General features: G+C 39.8%; 2 protein-coding genes across 5 annotated transcripts in view; one reads left to right on the plus strand and one right to left on the minus strand.

Moving 5' to 3' along the window:
- The window catches only part of LOC137999926 (cGMP-dependent 3',5'-cyclic phosphodiesterase-like), a 47,888-nt gene that overhangs the window by 9,654 nt on the left and 28,234 nt on the right, over positions 1-10,000 (minus strand). For all 3 annotated transcript variants that reach the window (XR_011123033.1, XM_068845921.1, XM_068845920.1), the window contains exons 23-30: positions 6,074-6,151; positions 5,248-5,370; positions 3,226-3,296; positions 2,605-2,727; positions 1,974-2,061; positions 1,842-1,889; positions 649-723; positions 139-238 (exon numbers count right to left, since the gene is read on the minus strand). Coding sequence is in view for 2 of the 3 variants with exons in the window: in XM_068845921.1 (XP_068702022.1) it covers positions 139-238; positions 649-723; positions 1,842-1,889; positions 1,974-2,061; positions 2,605-2,727; positions 3,226-3,296; positions 5,248-5,370; positions 6,074-6,151 (706 nt within the window). In the remaining variant the exon portion in view is untranslated. The remainder of the gene's footprint in view (positions 1-138; positions 239-648; positions 724-1,841; positions 1,890-1,973; positions 2,062-2,604; positions 2,728-3,225; positions 3,297-5,247; positions 5,371-6,073; positions 6,152-10,000) is intronic.
- LOC137999928 (neuropeptide FF receptor 1-like) overlaps positions 8,295-10,000 on the plus strand; it is a 3,747-nt gene continuing 2,041 nt past the window's right edge. Inside the window, exons 1-3 of one of the 2 annotated variants that reach the window (XM_068845924.1) lie at positions 8,295-8,379; positions 8,851-9,141; positions 9,673-10,000. The exon at positions 9,673-10,000 is cut by the window's right edge and continues 2,041 nt beyond it. In XM_068845924.1, coding sequence (XP_068702025.1) covers positions 9,694-10,000 — 307 coding nt within the window. In that variant the 5' untranslated portion in view covers positions 8,295-8,379; positions 8,851-9,141; positions 9,673-9,693. Of the gene's footprint in view, positions 8,380-8,581; positions 8,690-8,850; positions 9,142-9,672 lie in introns of those variants that run through there. The other variant, XM_068845923.1, reaches the window with a different exon arrangement.

Here is a 10,000-nt window from a genome sequence, read left to right on the forward strand (position 1 = left end):
ACAATGGGAGAGTAAACGGTTCGGGTTCTCCACCGCTGAGCTAGAGGCCAATGCAAATGTACGGTTTTGACATTGAACGTGCCGATTCATGAGCGTTCGCTCTTACTCCAAACTGGACGGTGTAATTGGTAAGCATACCTTCCGCCATCTTTTTTATGTCTTGAAGGATTTTTAAATGGTGTGCGAGATCTGTCGCTAGGATGATGTCCCGGATGAGAATAAACACTTCTTCGTAATCCTAAAAAAAGAACAGGTATCATATTTAGTAACAAACTTTGAAACACTGGCTATTATAATGAGTTCCTGGGACCATTATGGCTGGTCGGAAGCGTCAAAATTGTGTAAGAACATCAGTAACACACATGCACTTGCATCGTGGAGTGCAATTTTTATTTTTGGCGCATTAAAAATCCTTCGTGATTTGCTGATTTACTGGGACGCCGCACTCCTAATTGAAATCCATTTGACAAGCAACAATATCAAGAAGAAGAATGAAAATCCAAAATGAATATAAATATTTGCAGTTAAAGACACGGGAATTGGGGAAATTTTAGGTGGGAACTTGGGAATTCTAGTTCCATAAGCAGAAGCCATGTGCTAGACAAACAGCAATAACAACAAGTGGGAGAATAAATGGAGATACATCACCTTTCCGGTTAAATTCTTGAATATATTACAGCCCTCTGAGTTTAATATACACATGGTTTGAGCAAAATGATGCCTCTGTACAAAAAAATAAATTAAAAATAAAACAAATACATAAATAAAATAGAATAAAAAATAAGAGTATTTGCATGATACAGTTTAAATTGATTTATCGTTATGGGGCCGAATTGCCTTGATTGATTGTTTGATTGACTGATTTATAGGCTAACGCTTTTAGTTTCGACATGAGAAATCTACGTTAATATACTGTACGGTTCGACTCAAAAAGTCTCTGAAGATGACAATCAACACAAAGCATCACGAAGTGTCCTTAGCTACACAGACGGCAATTGGCTTAAAGGTCCGTTTAAACGGTTTCCACATTTGCTTCAACATGCATTCAACACTTTGTTGAACCAAATGTTCGGTGCATTTTAACAGGTCGTCCAATATTGTTGAAAGCTTGTTGAAACCGTGTTGAGGCAAGTTTAAATCGGTTTAAACTTTCATTCAACATCGATTCAACTTTTATTTTGTTATAGAAATGTTGAGTGGTGTAAGGTCTGAGCTAGGAATCACATAAAATGTGAACCGAACAGTGTTGAAGCTGTTTGAACACTTTGTTCAACAACTGTAGAAGGCACGAATAGACCATTTTACAGTTGCGTGCTTAGTTACGTGGCCTTTGAACGAAAGTGAGGCTGGAGTTGACCTTGCTTTTGATAGAAACCTCACTGCTTTTTTTATGTTAATGATGTTGTTCTCGTCTAATTACAGCGATTTACATAAGAAAAGCAGTGAGGTCTCTATCAAAGCAAAGTGAACTCCAGCCTCACTTATAATTAAAGGCCAGGTAACTAAGCACACAACTGTAAAATGGTCTATTCTCACATCAGGCCGCAAAAGTCAACATGGCGTAGTTTATCTGGACGAGAGAGTCTGGTTTCTAGTTCTTAGTTTCTCACAATCAAATTTCGCGAAAGTGTTGGTTTTTTTTTTAAAGCAATGTTGGCACCGTTTGAACGGCCTCCGCACAACTCTGTTTTTGCGTCCAACATTTGCCCAATATCTGTTCAACTTTTGTTGAACGAATACAAAAGTAGAACAAATGTTGGTCAAATGCTGAAACCGTTCAATCGGGCCTTAATGAGGGAAGACTCCAAATTAAAAAAAAAACGGTTTGTTATCTGAGATACCTCCAAAACTGATCCCTTTGAGCTGTAAAGAGCAGCGAGAGTTGAACCCTGTTTAGATAAACCAGAAAAATCTCAGTCAGAAGAAACCAAGCATAAAAATTGGGGTCAGACTAATTTTGACGAGATACCTACGGAAGAAACCTGGAAGGAATTCGTTGTGCCCCTGTGGTCGATGTCATGGCACAGGCAGGCCACGAATAGTGCCAGTAATTCAATGTCTCTGTTGAATAGATAAAAATGTGAGAAAATTTCGAAAAAAGGAAGAATATCCGTCACCTGAAAACAAAACATGCATCGTGCAATGGAAGGTAGTGCTTAGCTAGCAATCTGACAATTACATTTGTTCGATCCGCGTGGAAAATCACACGTCGTTCTGTTCACCTAAAAGTTCACCTAATGGTCGAGCAACTGTCCGAGCTTCTCGCTATTTTGCAAAGTAGGAAACCGCGGCATGCAAATGTTGAGAGAATCTCTCATATGTTGCCGGATGCTGATCCATCCGAAGATTTTGAAAATGAAAAAGGTTTCAACAACCAGCGTTTGCCTCATCTCATCGTGCTTTGAAATGACAGACAATTCGATTTGGCCCTTTTTGGGATTTTCGATAAATGTTATGCTATTTTAATTTTACCTTATCAATGTTGTACCCTGATACCTAAATTACGGTAATTATCATATTTTCGACGCGTTTGCAATGCTGTATTGATATATATACATGCAAATAAAACTCATTGTTGTTGTGGTTATTTATTATTGCACTGACCTTAATTGGTTGCTAATCCTTGCGTTCTTGAACAGAAGGTAACAGAAGTGAGCCACTGTAAATGCATGAATCCAATTGTGATATGGAGGATTTCGGTAACCTTTCTTAACCATCAGTAAAAATCTGAAACGTCATATATAAGTTACAGAAAGGTAGTTATTACTTCACGACAAAAGGTAACTAAATAACCATTGCCTATAAGCTTTCTTTCACCCGTAAAGCAGAAAATTCAGATCTCGTCTCTTTCGTTCAGCGAGTCTTTTAAAGGTTGTCTTTACTGCTGCTAATTTATTGGCCGCGATAAGGCCCTGTGCCACAAAGCGATTCCCCTTCTTTTTGACCCTAGGGCGCTGTGGTCACCTCCAAAGGTCACTTTTCTGATGATTAGCCAAATTGGCCAAACTGGGGAACTGGTGATAGCCCTAGCTGCCTCGTTTTGACACTTTCTGAAACGCGAACGCCATTTGCAAAGTTCTGAAATGCGTTTTTACAAAGAATGTGTACGTCATGATCAATGGTTGATTCAAGGAAAGAGTGGTAGTTTTCATCGAAAGAGTGATATATTACGAACAAAAACAGGCCCTAAATTCCGGCCAGAAGAATAAGGCTGGTAAAACTAACCTTACTAGAACTTCTTTGGGTATTTTCCACTTTTCGATCATCCCAAGGTCTTCGAACATACAAAGACAGGCCTAAGTAAAAGAAAACGCGCTTTTGCTGAAAGTACTTTAGACCTGTTTCCACAAAATTAACGCATGCGCAAGACCGCCAACCTTAAAGCAACTTAAAGTAAACTCGTTTCCAGAGCCTCCGTTACCCTTGTCCAGTGGGAGGCTCTAGAATAATCCAAAACCGGAAACAGAAAACTCTGGTTCCGGTTGAACAACTGCGCGAACGAGAAGACGGTCTTCTGACAATGCGTGGGAAGTCAAACTTTTAGAAATATGTCTTCTTCCTCTAAAGTAGAGCTACTCCAGAACGCATTGGACTTCGCTCTCGAGACGTTCTAAAGGGAAATCTGAGCTCTCCCTAACGGCCGTAAAGGAAGCTCAGTATTAGGCTATAGAGAATATAGTATACAATTCGAAAGATACAATCTGAATCTGTATCCTTCGTACTGGTTTCATTACTGTGACTTTCATAGTTCTGCGGAATCTCATATTCAAGCGGCAACTGTCAAACTGATTTTTGGCTTCCATCAATCAAACGAAATCAATTGATGCATGACATAACCTACCAATCAGCATCTTTGGTTCCCACGGGACATAGACCCTTTGCAGAAATGGCGCCCAAATTTGAATAACAATACTTGATACATCCTTAGCCTCACATTCATGAGAAAAATCCTTCGTCTTGAAACATAAACACGAGACTAAGGATGTATCAAGTATTGTTATTCAAATTTGAGCGCCATTTATGCAAAGGGTCTATGTACATTTGTACACGAGTCTTTTTTACTGAAGAACCTCTAAAATGATGTCAGAATGGTATTTCAGCTGTGAATTAAACAAAAAACTCAAATTCACTTTCCGTAGGCGGAGTCGATCATCTCGCAATGATCGGAAACTTGATTGATGAAAGGCGACACGTTTAGAGCTTGAAGGTGAGATCCGCAGTAATTTACCAAACTAATAACATGGCTGACAAATTACTCCTTAATTCTGGCACGAAATTTTAGCGTTAATTTATAATTTCACATGTGAAATTACAATTTTTCCTACAGTGCCAAAATGGCGTCCAGGTTTGAAAATAACCCGCGTCTTATGAACGTAATTCGTCACCCATGATATTAATTGTCCAAAATCAAATAATCTCCCTTGCCTAAAGTCTCGGAAAATTATTTGATTTTGGACAAAACGAGCGTGAAATTATTCCCTAATATCAATCGTCACCATTTGATTACACATACTAATGTTGCCGTATGTATCTGACTACTTTCACTACAAATGAAACGAAACTGTTTTTTAACAGCCAATCAAATACGTCCTCTGGTCAAGGGAACGGTGACTCTGAGAATAAGAATGAATTTTAATAGTGCTTAATCAAACTACATCAATTTTTGTAAGAAGCCGTTTGGTTTGTCGTCCCAGTTGTTTCAATTCCGGCATGACCCTAAATACTTTTATATTATCGCCGGCGGTATGTTAATGAAAGTTCTTCAGCTTTGTTTCATTTTGAGCAAATGTGAGAATGATATACACAGTAAATGAAATGGTGACAATAGAACCCACTGGAAAATCCGAGCCCCAGATGGGATTCGAACCCACGACCCTCCGTGATCTAGTCGGATGCTCTAACCACTGAGCTACTGGACACTCTATGGTGAGCAAGGTCGAAATGTGGGTGTATATCATTCTCACATTTGCTCACTTGGGTAGTTGGTTGGCCGCATCGTAGATATGCTTTAATGTGACTGCGTGATGCAGTTATGAGCTATGCTGCCGTTATTTGACTCTGTAGCTGCGTGATGCAGCTCGAGTCAAAACCCACATTTCGATCTTGCTCACCATAGAGTCTCCAGTAGCTCAGTGGTTAGAGCATCCGACTAGATCACGGAGGGTCGTGGGTTCGAATCCCATCTGGGGCTGGGATTTTCTAGTGGGTTCTACTGTCACCATTTCATTTATTGTTTCATTTTCTTACCGGAATCATGGAATCCTGTACTAGGTTTCTTGGCGTACTTGTGAAAAGACGAAATTCGGGATGAACTTCTTCTGCAGTGCAGATTTTTTTGGTAACTAGAGGATCCACTTCGGCTTGAGTTACCTAGGAAAAGCCGAAGATAAGGTTGAGCTCAGAGTCAAATGTGCCAAAGGAAGTGGACATTCAGAGCTTCAAGAGACCGGCGGGAGGTCCTGCAAGCCGCAGACCAAATTCCTTCTTTCGCCTTCCGTTGATTTTCTCCAACCTATCAACTTGTAATTCGCCATTTTCATAGCAGATACCGAGATCCGACATTAGGAAAGGGAGAGGAAGCATTCCGGTGGAATTCTGTAATCTGTGCATGAAGGGTGGGGGGGGGGGGGGGGGGGCGGGGGGAAAACCCTACTCCAGTCATGACTTGAACCGAAGCCTGGACGGGGAATAAACAAAATTATACCAAAAAAGGCGTCCAAGATTTTGGTGGCGGCCGTCGTGTTCACTGTTGGAACTTGTAAAATGGAAGCGCGTTCGCGTTAAAAGCAAGGAAATCGCATCTACTTGGTGAAACGATATACTTTGTGTTACAAGAGAAGCGGATAACCATTTTAGGGCGAATAACAAACGGAACGAAGCACAAGACTTTTATTCTCTCCGGAACACAATCAACTAGTCATTACAAGGACGCACGTGGTTTTCTAAATAGGAGGGCAATAGAGACGCCCCCCTATAAGCATGCAAGTGTCACGGACAGAAATGTAACGCAACAATGTTCGAGGCACTACACCATCATTGGAGGTTAAAAGGCTTAAAGAACTTTTATTCCTACCGTCATGTGGTAAATCATCATTTCGCTTGATAGCCGGCTTCTGTGAGACGCGTCTTTGGCCTTCTTATATAGCAGAGACTAAAGCAGGAGAAAATAGAAAAGTGTGGAAACTAGATGACCATCCAAGAGGGAATGTGAATGAAGAAGACTCCTAAGCAGGGAAACAATTTGACTTAAATAACTTGACCGATTTACATGTAAGGACGGTGCCGACTATTGTTATTGCGCATACGTTCTGCGCATCTCGAGATACTCGGGTTTCCTATCGGTGCTGCTTCCCAATACAGTGATACTTTTGCGCGGTTTAAAACTATCCGGAGAAAGTAGATCTTACTAAGCACTCTTGGTATCCAAAAACAAAATTGGGGATAACCATGCATTTGAGAGATAATTAAGCTTCAATTTGAGAAAGAAGGTCATACATTGCTTCTTATTTTATAAGATTTTCACAAATGTTATTCATCAATTATCTTTGAAAAATGCTTGGTTACCCCCAATTTTCTATTTGGATTTCAATAACACTTGTTAAGATCTACATATCTTTCATAATCATAAACAGGGGCAAAAATACCTTTGAATTCGTAGGCACCGTCCTTAAAGTAACTTAGCACCGACGCTAAGCTATTAGGTACGCGACCACGCACGAGGGCATGATGATGAGCACGGCTGGCCACAGAGAAGATGGAGAACATATATTTGCTTATCGACACAGAACACCCTTCCGTTTCTAGCGGGATGCGTCTATGGGAGAGCTTTGGCGTCCAAAGAAATGATAGCGCGCAGGCTTCTTGCATTCTGGCGTTGTGATTAGCTTATTTGATGCGTCTTTTGTTAATCAACCAAGTATAATGAACACATGGAGATTAAAATTCAAAGTAGCTCTTTTATCGGCGATATATCGTCAAAAGGAGATCAAGAAAGACTGAGTTTTTCTTATTTGAGCTAAATCAACACAGCTGCAACCTGGTGCCTTTGTTGTTACTACTAATGGATAAGGTCGATCAAATGACATGAAAGTTTTCGACTCGCTTTACCAAGACTTTCGTGATATGTACGTGATTTTAAGCTCGCATTTCTTACAGGTTGTGAGTGGTCTTATTCGACACCGACAGGAACAACAGTTAAAAATTTACGACAGTACATGTCCTCTGTATTCATGATGTTCGCATAATGACAGTAACCTTTCGATCCGAATCGAATTGAGATCGAGTTTTTAAAGTTAGCATGTGGTTAAAATCGGAAAGAATGGAAACAAACGAAATTTTCCGGCTTCATTCTAGACTATAAACTGCTATACTTTATCCACACAGAGAGAAAGTGACAGCAATGATTTGTTATCGTTAACGTATGTTTCGATCGTGGACGTCTAGCGTTATGAATTTGCAGATCGAGTTTTGACTTAAATTAGGCAGGCTTCCCCTTACATTTTTTTTTGCATTTGTCAGCTTTTCCGTTTTTTCAAACCATTTCACTAGTATCCGTGCTTTAATTGGTTATTTTGTTAACACTGAAGACGCATAGTTGAAAACTATGTCGGTCGTTTAGCAAAGAAAAAAAAAACCACAACAAAAAAACAACCAAAAGAAAAAAGCAAGGTAATTTTGTCAGTGAAATCTCTCTTCCGAATCCAACTCCTTAATTTATCCAAAGCAGCATGCTGAAATTCAAGCGCACTTCTGAAATCCAAAATATATAAAATTTCAATATGTTTTGAAGACAACCCGGGGCAATCACACTTGATATATTCCGGTTTTAATTAGACACATGATTTAGGAGATAGTTGTCTACTAGGGGCTTAGCATGGACGAAGACCAAGTGAAAAATCTCGATTAACTCTCGGTTGCTCCTGACAGTGTTTCTCTCTTGATAAAATTGTCGGAAACTTGCAAGACGATTCAGATGGGGTGATACAGCAAAATTATGGTTAAGGATCTCGTTGTACTTAAAGAAAGGTCTTTATTTCTTTTCGTTCCAGCAACTTTTCTTAAAAAAAAAAAATTACAACAGGTTTGCGGTTCGGGTTCTTCACTCCAGTGTTGAAAGCTTAAAACAAGTTGAAAAGCTGTATGCGATCAAGAATAACTGACAGCTCTCAATAAATAAGGAGCCACCTTAAACATATATGTTTATTTTTAATGTTGATTTCCAATTTAATATGACAACCATCAGGCGAAATATTGCCCACGAAAAGGAAAAGTTAAATCTGACCATGTCACCTAGACAAGGAAGATAATTGACTGGGAAGGCAACATTCGCAAAACGCGTTAATTTCTTTTAAATCCATTGTTCTGGAAAAGATTAAATAGGTGAGAAGTTCTGAAGGAAGTCAGTTATTTGAAATGAATGAATACGACTTTTTAATAAATCAAATTTATGACGTCGTGATCGAAGGAACTTTTATGGATATAAGGGGGTTACCATGTAAAGTATTTATTTGAACACGGAGCGTGTGTTTTCGTTTTTTCTTTCTTGTTCCATCTGCCGAGATGTTGACTGTTCGCATGGCGTTTGAGGAAACAGAATTAGAGACGTGACAAATGCTCTAACAGATATCATAACGACTAACTTGATTGGTGCGTGAAAAGAAGCACCAAATTCATTTGTCGCAAATATGAGGTAAACTGACTTGCAAATTACTAAGGTTTTTTAATGTATCAGCAGAAAGGGATTTGTTTTGAACAAGTGCCTGATATTTCTTAAAACAAAAAGAGTTTTGCACTCAAGTAACAATGCTTAAAGCAAGTAGTCATGATTTTTTTTTCTTCTTTCTGTTGCAGGAACTAGATTTGACGTTAAATATTTGCGTAATTCACGTCAAGCTATTCTTGGAAGCCAAACACCGGCCGCAGAAATACGTGTGGTTGTACAATAACGTATTCACTAACACAACATTGGTTAATTAAGGCAAGCCGTAAGGCCTCAGTTTCATAATAATGCAAGATAAACACGGAACGCTCCTTTAAAACAAGACAATTAGATTTCTCTTGGAAAATGGACAAACCAAGCACCCTTTTTTAAAACAAGAAACATGCACAAGAGTTGAGATAAAGCAATTAGTTCTGAAAAAGGTAAGTCTGATTCATACAAAATCGTGTTTACAAAGTATCTGCCGGTCGCAACTATTACACACTCGCGTACAAGTCGCGCCCAATGCCCGAAAAGCCAAGATTCGACCCAGATATTGAACAGATGGCGTCTCATAAACTTGAATTCTGTTTAACTGGGGCAAGCCAACTCTCTTTTCAGGTTTCATCACAGTACGGTATTGCAAAAAGTTGTCAGCTCTAAATAACTCAAATTGTCGATCTGAGACGCTTTTGTGATGGATATTCTTCTCTCCTCATTAGATAACATTTAGATGTAACAGGGATTAGCAGAGTGAAGCCAGCGCAGTGGTGAGAGCACGCTTCTCCCATCAACGTTGCCCTGGTTCAATTCCCAGATTTGACGTCAAATGTGGGTTAAGTTTGTTCGTTCTCTGCTCTGTTGGGAGAGGTTTTTCTCCGGGTACTCCGGTATTCCCCTAACAGAGACCGCTCCACTCGTCAGCCCGTGCTAAAATTTAAGATCATGCATAGCTATCCTTTTTTCCCTTTCAGTGTTGAAAACTATAACAAGTCATGATGCCAATGTACATCAGCTTTGCTGTTGCCTTTGCTGTAATGACGATAGCTGGCCTATTTGGTAACACACTCGTTATCCTTGTTGTGCTAAAGAACAAATCGATGAAGACGCCCGTCAATTATATGCTACTTAATCTTGCTGCTTCAGACATTCTTGTAGGCGTCTTCTTCGGCATTCAGTTCATTGTCACACCGGTGCTCGCTCACCCAGGTGGGGCCACAGGGGATTTGCTGTGCAAGTTCGTCACGGGAGGTGTGCCAGGCTGGATCGGAGCTGTTACCTCCGTTTTCTCTTTGGTTGCCA

Source organism: Montipora foliosa, chromosome 4, assembly GCF_036669935.1.
Source record: "Montipora foliosa isolate CH-2021 chromosome 4, ASM3666993v2, whole genome shotgun sequence".
Lineage (NCBI taxonomy): Eukaryota > Metazoa > Cnidaria > Anthozoa > Scleractinia > Acroporidae > Montipora > Montipora foliosa.